This window comes from Lampetra planeri, chromosome 28 (genome assembly GCF_965212315.1).
Source record: "Lampetra planeri chromosome 28, kcLamPlan1.2.h2, whole genome shotgun sequence".
NCBI lineage: Eukaryota > Metazoa > Chordata > Hyperoartia > Petromyzontiformes > Petromyzontidae > Lampetra > Lampetra planeri.
Genome location: NC_136134.1, coordinates 8,951,824 through 8,969,206, shown reverse-complemented (window position 1 = coordinate 8,969,206; position 17,383 = coordinate 8,951,824). Strand labels below are relative to the sequence as shown.

Here is a 17,383-nt window from a genome sequence, read left to right as displayed (position 1 = left end):
TTTGTAATATGCAGTATGGTGACAAATGTGATACAAGCTTAACTTTAAATATACATACTCTTTGGTTATTTCGGTAAAGTCACGTAGGTAGAAATAAAATATCCACATTTATATAAATATCTACACGTACAGCCCTGATTCCCAGCGCTGGCCAGCGCGGGTTTGTGATAGGCGGGGGGAGCCATAGACAAGCGGAGCGGAGTACAGCACAACACAAGGACTTTAGGAGCATTGCCCTCTGCTGAAAAAGTGGGCACCCCCCCCCTCACCCCACGGGTGTCACGACAACGGTGTCTCGATTCCGACTGAACGATCCGATTCTCGTTGCGTTCGGGTAACAGCATTGATGCGCGATCGGCGAAACGGAGGAATCGCGCGGTGGTTCTTAATCGATCGCGCGGAATCGTACGCCGGTCGACGTTCTACAAAACGACGATTAAACACACGCACGCGCAGGCTCGAGCTACGGGGAACACACGAGGCGGCGACACACTCACGACAACAACAACAATAACACACACAGTAAAAAAAACACTTAAAAAAACAAAAAATCGAAATGTCTAACTCGAATCGATTCCTGCTCCCCCCAACACCTGAAAAAAACCAACCAATGGCGGTTCCGAGAATTATCCACCACGTGACTCAAAATGGACAAATGGGAGACGCCTACCACGCCCTCTTTCTCCCCCTCCCCTCCCCCACGTGCTCTAAGGTCATCTCCACGACACGTGGTGCTGCGTGCGGCTGCTGCTGCCACTGCTGCTGCTGCCTCTCCCACCGTCTCCCCCGACACGCCGCAGGTCCCAAGGTGCGCGTGTGGCTCCGTCCACCCCCTAGGCCGCCGCGTTTCACTCGGCAACACCGCGGGAGTTCGCGTCGGCTTCGTCGGCTGTCCGGTGTGTGTGGTGGTGGTGGTTGTTTTGGGATGTTTGTGTTGCAGCCTAGACTTGAGTAGGCCTCACTGGGCCTTGCCACTGTCGCGTTAAGGGTGCTGAGAATTGCCTTTGTGTGTGTTTTGATATGTTGCGTATGTGCGATAACTACTATACATTGGATGTGCGGGCGTTTAAAGATGTACGATCTGTTAGTCCCAGCGGTGTTTTGTGACGTCGCGATTATCAGGCGCGAGAGAATAGGCGTTCTTTTGCGTCTACACCAACCCGCACTAGACCACGCACGATCGAATAACCCCTACGACCCACACACACACACGGAGTGGGGGCAAGGCCTTCGTCCAGCAGTCGATTGATAATGGCGATTGTGTTTGTGTTTGCGTACAGTGTAAGCTATGTATTGTATCGTTGGTCATCGGAACAATTAAAGGACTGCGTTGCAAAGTGTTGCGTAAGTCCAAATGGAAAACATCGTCATTGCTCGGACCTTCAGCTTCATTTCTATTGTGAAGCCATATTCACGACGGACGTTGGTGGCTCACTTGAACATTAATCGCGCTTGTTCACAATTAACGCTTTTTATCGCGCACAGATTTCGCGAATCGGACGCAATCGATGAAGGCAGAAGGGGGGGGGGGGGTCGTTTTTTTCCGAAGGACCACGCGCGGTCGTGAGTTCAGTTGCGGTCAGGGGTTCGACTCTGCTCGCAACATCGTGTGTGTGCTTGATTAAGCTGAGCTGAGAGCACCAACCTATGTTCTCTGTGGGTTCACTCCCCCTGGGGACTTTTTAATTTAAAAGCAATGATCCGTGACTGAAAGCGGATGATGAATGCAAGCCAAAAATGATTTACTTCAAAATGTTACGCAGCGCTCAAAATGTTATGCAGGCGTTTGTCAAACCTGACTTTAAATAAACTCCTTTTAAAAAGTTTAGAAACAACGGTTTTATTTTAAAGTGCACTAAAAAGTAAATAACTCTATTGGACAAGGGGAAGTGGACGACATCTTGATTACAAGAGACGCGCGGCGCCTGCTTCTTGTGCGAGCCGATTCCACAGTTTAGGGCCGTCCATGAAAAAATTGTAATTGCTTGATAGGAGGCAATTAATTCATCACTTGATGCCGATTTTAATACACGCATGCATTGTCACCGGATCTGAGTACGTGTGCAAAATTTGGAATTGATTGGACAACAGGAAGTAGACTAACTTTTGATTACAAGATTTGACCACGACACAGCTTTCAAGTAAAGTAAAACCGTTGAAAAAAAGACTCTTCCCCACGCCGTGTGAGGATGGTGTGATGGAGGTTGTCTCACCATACTTGGGGGTGGAGGGGGTTTAGCCCTGAGGGTCTGCGCAGGATCGACACCTACAATACTATAGACACTTTTTTAGTTTGAGCTCTATAGCTCTCTTACAGATCGACCTGGCTATCACAAATGATAGTTGAACGAAGTGGCTCATCATCGTGTTGACATTTATGAGCAGCCAAATAATCCGAACGCGTGATGTTGAGTCTAAATGTGGAGAGGGAAAAAACCCGGAGGACCCGGAGAAATATCCACGGGGAGAGACACGCAAACGGCAAATATACAGGCGTCGGGATCGAGCCCACGACCTCCTGTATACCACGCAAGGTTGTTAACATCTCGCCACCGTGGCGCCCCTGACACTGATGTTAGCCATGGCCAGGGATTTGAACCCAGATGGCCCGGTTCATGGAGCATTGCTCCCCGCCCCCTACATAACATGGAATATCGCAATCATTAATTTTTTTTAAGCCTGCTATATTAATTCAGAATTCCCATGACAAGGACCAGTTTATTACTAGGGCTAGACCACTGTTGACCTTCAACAAAGTTGTGCTCATTTTCTCGAACTTGATTGTGCTGTCAAACGTCGACCACAATTAAAATTCGCCTTAGAACAGAGTGAAAATGCTCTGACCAATAGTGCCACCCGGCATATCACAATATATAGGGCAACTATAATATACTTATCGACTGGAGGGTTGTTTAAGTAGGAGCTTATCCCATGGTTATTACAGACTCCCGATTGTCGGCATCTTCGTTTCGTTGTCATCACTGCTGCTTCTGCTACGGTGCCGCAGACCTCGATCACAATGGCTCAGCAGCTCAAGGACATCGCTGGGAAGATGGGGGGCGCCCCTCGGGGTCTGGGCACGGGGCTGAAGCTGCTGATCGGAGCAGGGGCCCTCGCCTACGCTGCTAAGGAGGCGACGTACACCGGTGAGAGGCGGCTGTGCTTGCGGGATTGTGCGACGCATTGCGGCTTCTGAGATTGAAGTGATGAAAGCAAGCCCCTTCTTCTTGGTTCTTTCGGTAAAGTCATGGTCTTCACCTGAGGACGGCTGCTTGCGTTGTGGCCGAAACGTCGTGAGAATTATTTTATTGTTTTATTTTTATTATTTTATTATTTCCCTTCTACGTGACTTTACCGAAAGAACCAAGAAGATGAATCCCTGCAGTCACGAAAGCTTTAAATCGAAAGCAAGCCCGTTCGTGGGAGAGCAATATGGATTGTGGCATGACAGGACTGAGGAATATTCATGTTTTGTGACGATTGAACATTGCGTTTCTTTTTTAAATCTCCTCTCGATTGTCTCGCCCTCTCCGCGCACAGTGGATGGTGGACAGCGTGCCATCATCTTCAGCCGCCTGGGAGGCATTCAGGAGAATACCATCCTGGCCGAGGGGCTGCACTTCAGGTGACGATCTAACTCCGCATTCAACTCCGCGACCCACTCGGCATCTTACCTTCAACTCGGTCGTCGCTGCCCCGTACTACTAAATGCCGGCGGCAGCAACAGCAGCAGCTCCTGAGAAACAATGGATTTGCGTGCGCGCCACCGTTTGCCAAATGATGATACAAAGGCGAATGCGAGGCTGTGACTCCGCGTGCCGGGCTCCCGGGCCGGTTCGGAATCTTGGCCGTTTTTTGCAAAGCTTGGCGATTTGGTCGTAAAACTGAACCGACAGCAGCAGCCGGGGTGGCTGACGCACTCGAGGCGACGTAACGCTCGCCTACGGCCCACGGCGGCCGTCCTACCGAGAGGCCACGGAGGCGGCCGTCCGGCTGGACTGCGCACAGGAGACAGCTGTGAGCCCACACGGGAGCCCAGCGACGGGAATCGCTACAGCAATGAGCGCCGTTCTTTGGTAATCTGATGGCAAACGGTGCACGGGAGGCGATTGGAGGACCGGGAACAAAAACTTAGTAGGAGCGTTGCTTCCTTGTGTAATGGCTGCTGTGTCTTTGATACTCTCTACACATGTGGTTTTGCTTGTGTTATTTTTTTCCTGTTGCAGGATTCCCTGGTTCCATTATCCGATCATTTACGACATCCGAGCCAAGCCCAGGAAGATTTCCTCGCCCACTGGAAGCAAAGGTGGGAGGAGCATGCATCCTGTGCTGGCTAAAGCCAGTGTTTTATAAAGTTATGCTTTGCTATTATAAAATCCAAATAAATGATGGCCTATGAACGAATTGACTGAAGTGCGCCCCATCATATCAGAATAGAACACAAACAAGTTTGAATCTGGATAATGCTTGGATGCATGCCAGATTATAATTATCCTAGGTGGCTATGTGGTAGTGGTAAATTATGGTAATCGGCAAGGAGACCTATTAACAAAAGGATAAAACACATCTCTTATAGATTCTAAGTAACCGCAGTATCGCCAAAGGTGGATGAGCCTCCTGTTGTGACGGTGCCATCCAAAAACGAGAGGCCAAACCCCAGTGCCCATTGCTTCACCTGCCAACTGCCTTGCCGTTGTAGAAAAGAAAGCGATGACAAGTGGCTGGTGGTGGCGAACAACCTCTTGACCTTGACCCCCCCCCTCCATGTCCCACTGCGGTACACAGACCTGCAGATGGTGAACATCACACTGCGCGTGCTGTCGAGGCCCGACGCCTTGAAGCTGCCGCGCATGTTCCAGCAGCTGGGCCTGGACTACGAGGAGCGCGTGCTGCCCTCCATCGTCAACGAGGTGCTCAAGAGCGTCGTCGCCAAGTTCAACGCCTCCCAGCTCATCACGCAGCGAGCGCAGGTGTGTGCGTGAAGCGGGGCCCGGGTCTTGTGGTGGCGTGTGGCAGTGGGTGGCGGCACTGGAGCTGACGTTGTTGGGTTGATGGTGGATGTATATGTATGTTCAACTTGCATCGTACGGAGCCAACCGTGCTAATCGGAGGTGCGATTGTGGTGGTTGGGATTATGGTGGTGGTTGGGGTGATATTGGTGGTGGTCATGTTGATCGTAGGAGTAGTGTTGTTGGAGGTGATAATGTTGGCATCGACAGTGTTATTGATGGCTTTGATGGCGATAGTCGTGATGGTCGTGTTGATGGCGACAGTGTTAGTGATGACGGTGATAGCGGTGGTGGTGGCAGTCATGGTGGTGACTGGTGGACAATGTGGAAGGGCGGTAGCAGCAGTAGTGGTGGTCACGACGGCCGCAGTGACCGAGCCTTTGCTCCCACGCGACCCCCCAGGTATCCCTGCTGATCCGCCGCGACCTCAAAGAACGTGCCAAGGACTTCAACATCATCCTCGACGACGTGGCCATCACGGAGCTGAGCTTCAGCCGAGAGTACACGGCCGCCGTGGAGGCCAAGCAAGTCGGTACGTGGCTCTGCAAACCCACGAGGCCCTGCTGTGGATCTCTTGGCCTCCTGGCCACGTGTGGCTCCGATTACACATTTGCTTGCTCGCCCGCCGTGTCTAGCCGGCGCCGAAAGGCCACAGCGGTGCAGCCTTTCGCCGTGACGGTACCCCGCCGCTCGGCGCCAGAGCAATGTTTCCTTCGCAGACAACCCTGGTCTCTCGCCATGAGTCTCGGGCTCGCATGACAAGGAACAGCTGCTGCTGCGATTAAAGGCTGTGATAATCCGGGGCATTTACCATGAGTAGCCATGGAGGCCTGGCACGGTAGTGGCATAGAGCGGGGTTCATCAACTGGTAGACCAGCGGAATAGAGGTGGGCCGAGAAGGCTCAAGGAGTGCCCCGCCGAGACATGAAGACGTAATGATTTGTTGAAAGCGATGTGACGTGAAAGAGATGAACAAGAGATGAGACCTGGAGAAGAGGTACCGCTGAGCGAGTGCATGTGGCTTGCCGAGGTGAATGTAAAATGATGCCGTGTCATTGTCATGTTTTGCGCGGTGTGTTGTTGTTGGCTCTGTCTGTGTGCAGCCCAGCAGGAGGCTCAGAGGGCTCAGTTCTTCGTGGAGAAGGCCAAGCAGGAGCAGAGGCAGAAGATTGTGCAGGCGGAGGGAGAGGCTGAGTCGGCAAAAATGATATCCTTTGATTCTGTGGCTCGGCGCTGCATCGATAACACACCGCTTCTCGGGCTCAAGACGGAAACCTGTTGACTCGGCCTGCAGTTGCGTTTCGCCCGGGCGGTGGTGGCGGCGGCGCACGCCCGTAAACCGGCACTGAATGCGAGGGTTGGATCGCGCTAATGCTGTGTGTCTAAAACTCCCTTCTCGTGGGTGTCGAAGTAAATGGACTGAGTTGGAGATAGTGGGGTCTGAGGAAAAATGAGCTGCCCGGGGCGCCTCCGCCCCCTGAATGAGCCCTGGTGTTTGGAGGACGTGTGCGTGACACACCGAGTAGCGTGGCAACGGCAGCCGTCTGCGTTTTCCTCAACAAGCCGCGTGCACATCGGCGCATCGCTGAGCCAGAACCCCGGCTACCTCAAGCTGAGACGCATCCGCGCCGCTCAGAACATCGCCAAGACGGTAACGACACTTGGGGTTGGGAGGGGGGGCACGGGGGGTGGGGGAGCGATTGCTGGCTTGCGAAATGAAAGAAGGTTTGAGAGCGGAGTGCACCGGCAAAGGGAGATAGCCCAGAAGATTAAAGGAAAGGTTATATGGGGACTGTTGTTCGATAAGTTGTCATGTATGTATGTTGGAACTTATCGTACCGTACGTAGCCAATCGGAGGTGCGGGAAAGGACAAGCTTAAACACAAAAAGCTGTTCTAAAGAAACGAGTTGTCTAGATTTAAAAGTGTGTTTGAAACCCGAAGCACTTGGGATGAACACCAGGAAAAAAGACAAGTGGAGAGGGTGGTGGGCATTTGAGTCGTGTGGGACTTTGAAGATGTCGGTGTTATGAAAGTGTCGTCGGGCAGAATGTAAATCCGCTAACGGGACGGTGTCACTCGTCGTGTGTGCCCCTTTTGCAGGTGGCCGCCTCCCAGAACAGGATCTACCTGAACTCTGAGAGCCTCATCCTCAACCTACAGGAGGAGGGCTTCGACAAGTACGTGCCGTTCGCGAGCAGTCGCGCTCCGTCCCTGGGACACAAACACAAAGATCAACCCGTGTAGCCTTTCGCAGACTGTTGGGGCAAGTGCCCTTAGCGAGCAGCTATGAAGGCCTCTTAACACCAGGCGGCCAAGTGGGATTTGCTCAAATAGGGCTGTACCCTGACCATTGAGACTATTGAAGTCGAAACCCATCCGGAGCTGTCCTTCCAAGACAAATGCTGCTCGACAACTTTGATCTGGAAAAAACTCTATTGGCTAGTGGACCCAAATGTCATCTTTTGGTTCAAATGTGGTCTTCCTGGTTAGGTGGCATGTTTATAAAGGATATGATCAACACGTGGCCCCTAACCTGTGAAACCGCACTTGCATTACGAATGTCGTAGCCCAGTGGTAGTGGGTTTGCTGTTTGTTGCAGAGGTCTGTTGTTCGAAGCCTGCGGCCGCCCTAATCAATGCTGCGGTATTAACCGTAAAATACGACACGCCCGCTGCTTCGTAGTGGACATCAAAGATCCCCCGACGTCGGTCAAAACGAGTCGGCCATTGTGTGCCGCCGCCACGGGACCGTTTGAAAAATTACCCGCAAATCAATCGCTTGGGATTACGCACAGCAATCTGATGCTGCCCCCTTTCTGACACAGAAGTGTCCCGATGGCAGGCCAGGTGCCAAAGTCGACTTGCGCCCACCGAAAAAGTTGCCACTGGGTGTGTCCTTTAAAAAAGTGACATTAGATTGCTTAATGTGTGTAAAGCCTACATTCCGCTAACTCCTACTGTGTTCTCTTTTCTGTTCCCTCCATGGTGACCTTCGCGCTGGACACAAATAGAGCGAGGTAAGTGGAGTGCCGTTAACCACAACTATTGCCAACTCACTCTCTCCAGCCAGTCAACGAAATTACGACACGGAAACAATTTAATTCGACAATTCATTATCTTCCCTTTGAATCGTTTCTCTCGTAGATGTTTTGCCCCATTAGCATACATCTTAAGACCGTCAAGTCCATTTGCGAGTGGGTATAAAACAAGATAATAGATTCTAACGCAATTGAGTGCCTGCATCGTGAGCAATGAAGAGTCCATGTATGCGTAGTTTCGTGCCTACAAACTGCACGGGCATCCTTTGTCCGATTTTGTCCTCCGTCATGTGCCTGTTCCCTTTTCAATCTTGGCGGAAAACCGTCAAGACTTGCGGGGCTGGAGTGGGGGGGGTGTATGAACGGCTCGTTGATGTCTTTGTGTGTTTGCAGCAACTTCCTGTCGGTGAAAAAGAAGTGAGCCGAGTGAATCCTTCCTCATCCCAAGCCGACACAAGAGGAGGAAGAGAGGACACCTCGGGGGAGGCAGGGGGGGAAACGCAGCCTGCGGTTTTGTCAATCGCCGTAAAAAAAAAGCCGCCTCTGTTATGAGCCGCGCTCGTTGGCACTTCAACGAGAGGGTGAGATTTGTCATTTAGTTTGGTTCTCGCACATTGGATGAGTTCCCGGTTCGGGTCTGGCGTTACTTCGAAGCGCGCGTGCGTTCACTTGGGCACTTGGGCTCCTGTTTCCCCACCAGGATTTGTGACGGCGATGACGATGAATCCGTCATGATTCCAACTGCACTTCCTGGCAGGCCCGCATGATAATATTGGCAGGTGCTGGCAGGCTATGTGATGTTCACAAGGCATTGTGACATAACGCTTGGGCACATGAGCACTTACATGTCCGTGTTGTCGGATTGCCCATTGTCGTGTTTATCTAATTAATCTCTCTGCGATTCATCTATTGGTGTGTTGCTCTCAAGAGTCAAGCCTTCGCCCGCCCCACAGTTTAAGTCTGGATTAATCCAATTGTGACTTTGCCAGTGTGGAAATAAGTGGCCTATGCTGCAAGTTGGACCTCTTCATGTGAGTGCAGAGAAACTAATGCCCTGCTTATGAGGGACAGGGCTATGAGATTAAGGTGATGGGTAACCGCCCCTTGTGGTCAGTATAAATGTGAAATGTTCAAGTTCCAAATAAAATATGGCTTACACATTCTTTCCTGTGTGCAAAGACTACGATTCATATTCACAACGGTTTTATTGTAAAGGTGATGTGAAAAAAATATGTTAAAACCCACTTTAAAAACTTGGAATTTTAATGTACATGTGTACATTAGCATTACACTTTACAGAGTGCAAAATGCAGTAATTAACATTTAGAAAAGTACAATATTTTGTCTAGCATCTCCTTCCTGCCTAGGCAATAACTTAATACAATCTCAACCAACTGTTATTGTATTGCGAGTAAATATAAATGCCTTTGAGTTAAATGTGGCCTCTAGTGAATAAATAAATCTGGTTCATGGTCCACCCAGTCAGCTCAACCGACATTCCACTTCACAAACCAATATAATTGAAAGCGACAACATGTGCAGTTCAACTCTCACGGCTTTCCAGAGGCCATGGAAGACTGGAAACTCTTGAGGCCCTATCTGAAACTTCGAGTTACAGACTCCTATTTTCGTGTTATTCTCCCGCAAGCGGTGGTAATCTCCATCCCTCTTCTTGGTTCTTTCAGTAAAGTCACGTAGAAGGGAAATAATAAAACATAATAAAATACAATTCTCACGTCGTGCAGGAAAATCCATAGCATTGTACTATGTTCTCTACCTCCAACCACGTGATCTGCAGTGTGGGGAGCCCCCTTGTCCAGTCGTCGATTGATTTCAGGGACAGCACGTACACACCATGCAACAATTATCCCAAAAGAGATTGTACAAAAACGCTAATCTCGTTCAATTATCAGACCCTTAGTGGATGGATTAGTCTCTGCTGAGTAGAATAATACCGGCCGATAAACACGCCCAACGGGATCCTGAGCCAGCACCATTAAAGCATTGCCACGGATAAAATTAATTTTACTGCATATATTGGCGGATTGGGACCGGCCATAGCATAATGGACGTCTCTCATTCGTGCCCATCGGCAGACGATTGGGGAATGTTTAAGGTGTTGGTGGTGGAGGGCCCCTCTCGGTTGCGAGCCATCAGACGCAGCTCCTGCTTCGCCCGGCAGCGGCCGACCAGCGGCTGCAGCCTGGCGTCCTCGCCTCCTTGTCCGTCCCGGGGTCCCCTCGTCGACCCCTGCACGCACGATCTCGCAGCATCTGGCCCCACGTCGGGCGCCAAATTCTGCGAGATTTCATTGCATTGTGAGCAAACGCTACCCCCCGGAACATGCCTGGGTCCGACCACTTTCAACATTAAGTGTCGGGCTAACCCCACGAAATGGACGGTGGCGTGACACCAGTGTGAGAAGTCGGATAACGGTCCTGAACCCTCTTGGTAAAGTGAAATCCTGCCAGAGCTCGCGTGCACAGGGGAGTGCGTGGGGGCGTGACGTGTGTGTGTGTGTCCGCGGCAGCCGCCTCACACGCGTGATCCTGATCCCCGCACCAGCCACGTTTGGCGATACTCGCGCGGAACGTTGTGTTGTTGTTGCTGCTGCACGATGCGTCTATTCAACGGTTATTATGCTCGAGATGCGTGCATCCGACTGGGGCGAGTTAACATCTGATTAAAAAAAAAACAAGTTAAATGCAAATGATATGCACGCGTCACATGCGGGTTCATGGAGTAAAACAACACGATAGAAAACAGACGGAACAAATAACAATGGTGGAGGGCTGTGTGACGTAGCGGTCTGCAGTGTGGTGAACTATGCTGTGGGTTTGTGGAGGGGTGGTGGGCTGTGGGCCTGGTGGGGCCGTGGTGTGGTGGACACTACGTATGTTGAACTTCTTTTGCACCGTACGTAGCCAGCCGTGCTAATCGTAGGTGCGGGGGAAGGACAACAAACTGAACGCAAAAAATCAGTGCGAAAGAAATTCGTTTTCAGTGTTGGGGCACGGTGAGGTGTGGTGGGATCAAGTGCTGCTCGGAGGGGGTGTGGGTGAGGCACGGTGTGTCTGCAGCGGTGTGGCGCACCGTGGTGGAGCGTGCGGGACCGTCTCGCCGCTTGGCGACGTGCAGCTCTGTTTGCAGGGAGTCGAATTTATCACGAAACCAGCGGTGGGCCTCCTCCAGGTTGGAAGAGATCTGAGTGACCATCGCGACAGGGGGACACAGGGCAGCTGCGAGGACACGTGAAGTGTCCTTGTACAGGTGGACACAGGGACACCATATTTCCTCGTTTCCCTGACTTTCCATGTGTCACATTTTTGAAATATTTCTCTCCACACCGTTTTTTTGTTCCTCCCCCCCCCCCCCCCGCATCTCTTGGCTTTACCTCCAAACGATGTCTCCCTGTTCTCGCCTCCCATCTCTATCACAGGCCCCATGTGACCCTGGAACTGTGCTGCAACTCCTTGTTATGAATAATAATAATTCACATTTGCAAGGCGCATTTTATCCGTAGATCCCAATGCACTACTGGGACTTGTTGGTTCTGGTTACCCCAGGGACTCATTTAAGAGGGGGCCCGGGCCCTTGAGGCTGCCGTATTGGTGCCGTCCTGCTCGATACTGGGGCTTATTTTTGCATCGTACTTCTATGCTTTCCGTGTTAACACTGCCGCACATGCGGTCATCTATCGTTGCCATCCATCCGATTTGCCTCGTGAACGATGGCCTCACCTGCTGCGACTCGTCGCTCGCCTCCTGCAGTCGGCGCTCCATCTCCTCCTTGCACGTCCGCAGGCGCGCCACCTCTGCCTCCAGCTCCTGGGGTCGGATAGAGAGAGAAGTGACGAACCGAGTCACCGGCAACCGGACGGAGACCAGAGGTCGCAACCGGGTACCCGTACCCTACCCGTACCCGGCCGGGTACGGGTACGGCCGGGTACGGGTACCCGTTTGCGACCCTGGTGCGGCCGGGTACGGGTAAGGAATCAAAACTTGTTTGCGACCTCTGACGGAGACCATCTGCTCGCTACACTTGAGAAATCGGTCTGACCACAAAGCGTCTGAACCCCCAGATTCAATCCCAGCATCAACTCGGCAGTGTCGGCTTGGGGTGCTTCAACCGCCCTGAGCGACCTACCCACCTCACTCACTCCCAGCTTGCTCAACGTACTCTCCTGCTTGTGCTCTCCGTTGTAGAAACCAGTGGTGAAAAAAAACCCTGTTCAATGGCAGGCCACTCCTTCTGCACCGCCACTTAATTAGTCACGCAGCACGGCCGCGAAAACCCCCACGCGGTAGAACCCCCACTGTTTCGCCACCGCGAACCTGTCGACCGGTCAATAAAAACGGGCAATGCATCTTCTTGGTTCTTTTGGTAAAGTCACATAGAAGGGAAATAATAAAAATAAAACACGACGTTTCGGCCACAACGCAAGCAGCCGTCCTCAGGTGAAGAACAGGTCTGTCGGAAAGACAGCGTCTGAAGTCTGAACTTCGACAGACCTGTTCTTCACCTGAGGACGGCTGCTTGCGTTGTGGCCGAAACGTCGTGAGAATTGTATTTAATAATGTTTTATTTTTATTATTTTATTATTTCCCTTCTACGTGACTTTACCGAAAGAACCAAGAAGATGAATCCCTGCAGTCACGAAAGCTTTAAATCGAAATTTAACGGGCAATACGTCGCACCGTGCTGTGACCGGCCGTCACGGCCTCGCCCACTCACGCACCTGCGCCCGCTGCTTCTGGCGAACGAGCTCTCCCTCCTGTCTGCCGCACAGCTGCTCGGAGGCCGCCTGCGCCAGCGCCAGCGACCGCTGCTCCTCCTGCAGCGCCTTCACCTCGTCGGCAAACCGCGACAGGCAGCCGGCCTGGAGCGTGGCGAGCGTTGAAGAGAAAAGACGAACCGGGGTTAGGGAGAAAAAATCACGGCGCACCCGTGGGTCTTGTGACGCTTTCCAGCGTGCGTTTGTCCTCGGAGGTGTTTAATTGCCGAGCCGTAAGACCAGATGCCACATGCGATGTAATGAGGTGTCGATAGTATCTTGGGGAGGCGCGGTGCAGCCAAAGCCATTGTATTGTACTTCTGTGCTCCTGCGTCTAAGGGTCCTAACCTTCACCGATAAACTCGCACTGATGAGCACGGTGGGGTATGGTCAAATAATAATCTGCAATCAGATGGCCAGAACGATGGGGGGAGGCCCTCACCCGAGCAATGGATTGACAAAAAAAAAGTGAGTACGTGTACAGCAGAGTGTGCGTGCTTGTGTGTGTAGCAAGACTCGCTAACAGCACTTTCCCCAACAGTCTGTTAAGGCTACACTGGGGGAGATGTGTGCGATCAAGGGGGTTGTGAGAATTCGCGACGTGGTACACGGCGATGCGGGGCTTCGAGAGCCGCGTGTGGGGATGCGACGCTCACCTGCTCCTCACTCTTCTTTAGGTACTCGTCGCGAAGCCGCTGCATGGCGGCGAGCTCCCCCTCCGCTTCCTGGCCGAATCGACGGAGGCTCTTGTGAATTAACGACATCACCGAAAGCACGGGACGCTTGTTTGTCAGTCGTGGCAAATTTAGACCACAACACCGGCACACAATGGCCCACCCGTTTACAATATCGTCAGCGGGACCTTAATCGCCCACTGTAAAACAGCCGGCGCGCCCGCAACATTAACCAGGGCGACCGCCGCGCCGGAACCACGAACCTCTACAAAGAGCGGCGAACGCGCGCGGGACACGTGACCGCACGCACACTGAAACGCGCGTGCATGCGGCTCGCACGCGTCTGGTTCAGCGTGGTGACCTTGAGGCTGGCGCCGTTGGACCTGGCGACGTCGCGCTGCCTGCGCCCTTCCGCGCGCAGCTTCTTGAGCGAGGCGGCCTGCGTCGCCAGCGTCTCCTCCAGCGCCGCCGCGCGCTCGCGCAGCTCCCGGTTCGCCCGCGACAGCTCCGAGCAACGTGCAGCGGAGGAGTCGCGCGCTCGCCGCAGCTGCGGGGCGCGCGGTGAGCGGAATACACGGAGCGGAGACTCGCGGTCATGGGAATGCTCCCAGTGGGTGGGCGAGTGAGCAGATGGGCGAGTGGGTGTGCGTGGGAGCTTGCGTACGTGGGCGAGTAGATTGGTGGATGAGTATTTAGGTGGGCAGGTAAGTTGATGATTGATGAGGTAGGTAAGTGGGTGGATAGTTAGGTACCAGAGTGGGTGAGTGAGTAGGCAACTGATAGGGTAAAGAAATGGATGGTACTTAGGTCGGGGCTGGCAGGTAATTTGGTGGATAAGTATGTGGGTGAATAGATGGGTGGATGAGTACGTGGGTAGGTGAGTGGGTGAGTACGTAGGCAAGTGTTTATGTAATTAGGTATATGAGTGGGTGGCTGGGTATGTAGGTAGGCGAGCGGGTAGGCACATGGGTGGATGAGATGTAGATGCTGCGTGTGAGGTCCCGCCACCTGGTTCGTCTCCCTGTGCTCCGCGACCTTCGCCGCGTCCCTCTCGCTCTGGAACTGAGCCCTCAGCGCCGTCAGCCGCCCCGCCTGCGCCTCGGCCTCCGTGCGCGCCTCCTCCGCCTCCCGCTCCCTGCCACGGGCAGCCCACACGAGGGTCAACGTGGTCTCTTCCACGCAGGTCAGAGGCGACGCTTGACGCACCCCTGTAAACAATTCAGCGCTGCCCGGACGTTTAGAGATGTTAACTGCCTCGCCTGATATGCAGGAGGATAAGGGTTCGATCCTGACCCTGACGCCTGTATATTTGGAGTTTGCATGTCTCTCTCTCCCCGTGGTCGAGTGGATTTTTCTCCAGGTCCTCCGGCTTTTCCCTCCACACTTTGAAACATGCGTTTAGGAGTATTTGGCTGCTATAAATGTCCACGTGATAAGCCACTTCGTTGAGCGAACTTTTGTGGCCAGGTCACTTCTGAAAAAGAACTACATAGCTTAGTGGGCCTTACCTGGTTAAACAAAAAGAGTTTATAGTTTCGTTTCGTGCAGGGGTCATGCATAGATGTGGAAGCAGATGAGCACAGTGCATCAACGGAATTTGCTGCTCTGCCGGCCAGGACAACCTCTGTGCACGGTGGCCGCCCATCCAGGCACTACTCAGGCTCAACTCTGCTTATGAGAGGTGTTTATGGTCGAGTCAACAGAGGGGAAAAGGCTCCAGCCGGGTTGAGGCACACCATTGCCACAGTGTGTTCTCGAAATACCGGGCTCATTCAAGGGGTGGGCTTCCCCAGGATTTAGCCCAGTTTCAGCTTGCAAAGTCAGTTATATCACAATCAGAATCTTTATTTCGACTGGAGGAATCCGATGAGCTATGACGCTCTTTTTCGCAGAGGTCCAATTTTTTTTTATAGAATTGTAAAAAAAAAACAATGAGTCATGGTATTTACGCGCTGCGTCCGACTTTGACCGTTCACAACGAGGCAACGACGGCCAACGACGACGCGGCAGCGCCCCGGGCTGCCGGAGTGCCGGTGCCCGCACCTCGTCGCCGCGAGCTGCTCCGCCCGACCGTTGGCGGCGGCGGTGGCGGCGGTGGCGCGCGCCAGGCGCTCGCGCAACTCCGCCTCCTCCGCCAACGCCCGCTCCAGCGCTCGCGCCAGCCTCATGTTGTCGGCGCGCGACGACTCCAGCGCCTTCCTCGCCGGATCCATCTGCGAGGTGCGCGCGTGTGCGTGCGTGCGGCGATATCGCGCACAGTTAAAGGGAAATGCAAACCGAACAAAATAAGCAAACGGCTCTCATCACGGAGAGACAGATGGTAAGATACACAGCAGACACAGCGAGGAACACGAGAGTCACACTGAGACTCGAGTGAGACGCAAGCACAAACAGCACCGCGTGTTCACGTTCGGCTTTGGCACAAATCGCTCCAAGAGGTGGTGGCTAGGCCACACCTGCACACTCGATAGCTCCACCACCATGCCCAGGCATCACAGGCAGCCGAGTACTCGAGTCTGGTTACCTGGCTGGCGTTCTGAGTCTCCACCGTGGCCAGCTTGGACTGCAGTGTCTCCAGTTCCGTCGTCAGCTGCTGCAAAGCATGCTGGGATTGCGTCCTGCAAGCGGCACCAACGCACAATACAAATGGGAACACACTAAGTTCTCAGCGTCCGTGGACAAAGTGCATAGGACACGATTTTCCAATTAAATATTTGGGATGGTTCAACACCAAATCACTGGTGTCGTTAAATGGCGTAAATCTCAGCAGGGTTTGGTGTGGATTAATGCTTGGATGGGCCAATGCCACGCACAAATCGGTTGTTGTCGGGCTGCGGAGCCATGCGCTGGGCAGCAGGGTGCAATCTCGCGCGCCCAGCACTGTTCCCTGCGTGTGCTTGCGCGTCTCCGTGCACATTAGAATCCCCGAATGGAGTGTGGGGAAGCTATGGCACGCGACTTCATTTCAGATGATCCTTGGCAACATGAGGCCCAGCTGCTTTGAAACGGCCTGCAAATTATGCAGTGCGACACTGCCAGCATTTTAGCATCACCAATTGTATACTGGAGGGAGATATTTTTCGACCTGGCAACAACACTCTTTTGTAATGTTAGCACGCTCAATCACTTCTGTCACTGCAGGGGCCCTCTTTACATGCAGCTTATTGTTGCATGTATATATGCGGCCCTCAGTGAGTAAGGAAAAGGTTCCCCAGCCTTGCCCTGACAAACATGCGGACTCGCTCAACGGACGGGCTTTGCCAGCATGCAGACTCCGCGACGTTAGAACGCGAATGTTCCGCCGTGCCTCCCCTACGCCGCCGCCGCCCGCCGCACCTGTGCTGCAGGAGGCCGGCGACGTGGCCGTCGCGCCGCCCCAGCTGCGTCTGCGCCTCCTGCAGCGCGGCCTGCAGCTCGCCGTGAGCGGCCGTCACGCCCTGGAGCGCCGTCGCCAGCCGCTCGCGCTCCGCCCGCGACTCCTCCAGCTGCCGCGACAGCTGGGTGACCTGGCGACGGCGGGGCGGGTGGGCGGCACGAGCGTAGAAAGCTCGGTCTCATTGGGTTACCGTGGTCCACGTATCCGGCACCGAACCCTGTTCGTGATTACTATTGCTGGAGTGCAAGATGGCGGCCTTCACGCGGCCCACTCTGTTAAGTGAGAAATGACTACGAATGTCACCAACGTGGCGACCGAAACATCTCCCGGTCTCCAGAGAAAAAATAAAATACAATACAACACTTGTTTACACAGGGAAGCCTCGTCGAGTCTCAGGACCAGTTCGGATAACACTCACTCACCACCGATGTTAGCCGTGGCGAGAATCAAACGTAATTGGGCAGGTCCGTAGCTCAGTGCGCTGACGACCGCTCCACCACTCCTCGTTGTT

At 53.2% G+C, this 17,383-nt stretch overlaps 2 protein-coding genes across 3 annotated transcripts in view; one reads left to right on the top strand and one right to left on the bottom strand.

The window, feature by feature from the left end:
- The first annotated feature begins 669 nt into the window (after positions 1–669).
- Positions 670–9,211, top strand: PHB2 (prohibitin 2). The gene is made up of 10 exons (XM_078607805.1): positions 670–808; positions 3,008–3,146; positions 3,541–3,625; positions 4,227–4,306; positions 4,786–4,970; positions 5,412–5,541; positions 6,113–6,218; positions 6,585–6,660; positions 7,112–7,188; positions 8,022–9,211. Exons 2-10 carry the CDS (start codon positions 3,020–3,022, stop codon positions 8,029–8,031), a joined length of 876 nt encoding a protein of 291 aa, XP_078463931.1. The 5' UTR covers positions 670–808; positions 3,008–3,019; the 3' UTR covers positions 8,032–9,211.
- The window catches only part of LOC144728398 (coiled-coil domain-containing protein 150-like), a 23,521-nt gene continuing 14,885 nt past the window's right edge, over positions 8,748–17,383 (bottom strand). For both annotated transcript variants that reach the window (XM_078607802.1, XM_078607804.1), the window contains exons 19-28: positions 16,833–17,002; positions 16,021–16,114; positions 15,540–15,709; positions 14,505–14,631; positions 13,858–14,043; positions 13,479–13,547; positions 12,787–12,927; positions 11,789–11,875; positions 11,142–11,252; positions 8,748–10,346 (exon numbers count right to left, since the gene is read on the bottom strand). In XM_078607802.1, coding sequence (XP_078463928.1) covers positions 10,125–10,346; positions 11,142–11,252; positions 11,789–11,875; positions 12,787–12,927; positions 13,479–13,547; positions 13,858–14,043; positions 14,505–14,631; positions 15,540–15,709; positions 16,021–16,114; positions 16,833–17,002 — 1,377 coding nt within the window. In that variant the 3' untranslated portion in view covers positions 8,748–10,124. The remainder of the gene's footprint in view (positions 10,347–11,141; positions 11,253–11,788; positions 11,876–12,786; positions 12,928–13,478; positions 13,548–13,857; positions 14,044–14,504; positions 14,632–15,539; positions 15,710–16,020; positions 16,115–16,832; positions 17,003–17,383) is intronic.

Coding starts and splice junctions, on each gene's coding strand:
- PHB2 (XM_078607805.1), top strand. CDS start 3,020: ATGGCTCAGCAGCTCAAGGACATCGCTGGGAAGATGGGGGGCGCCCCT. Junction 6,219..6,584: donor GCTGAGTCGGCAAAAATGAT/ATCCTTTGATTC, acceptor CCGCGTGCACAT/CGGCGCATCGCTGAGCCAGA. Junction 6,661..7,111: donor CTCAGAACATCGCCAAGACG/GTAACGACACTT, acceptor CCCCTTTTGCAG/GTGGCCGCCTCCCAGAACAG.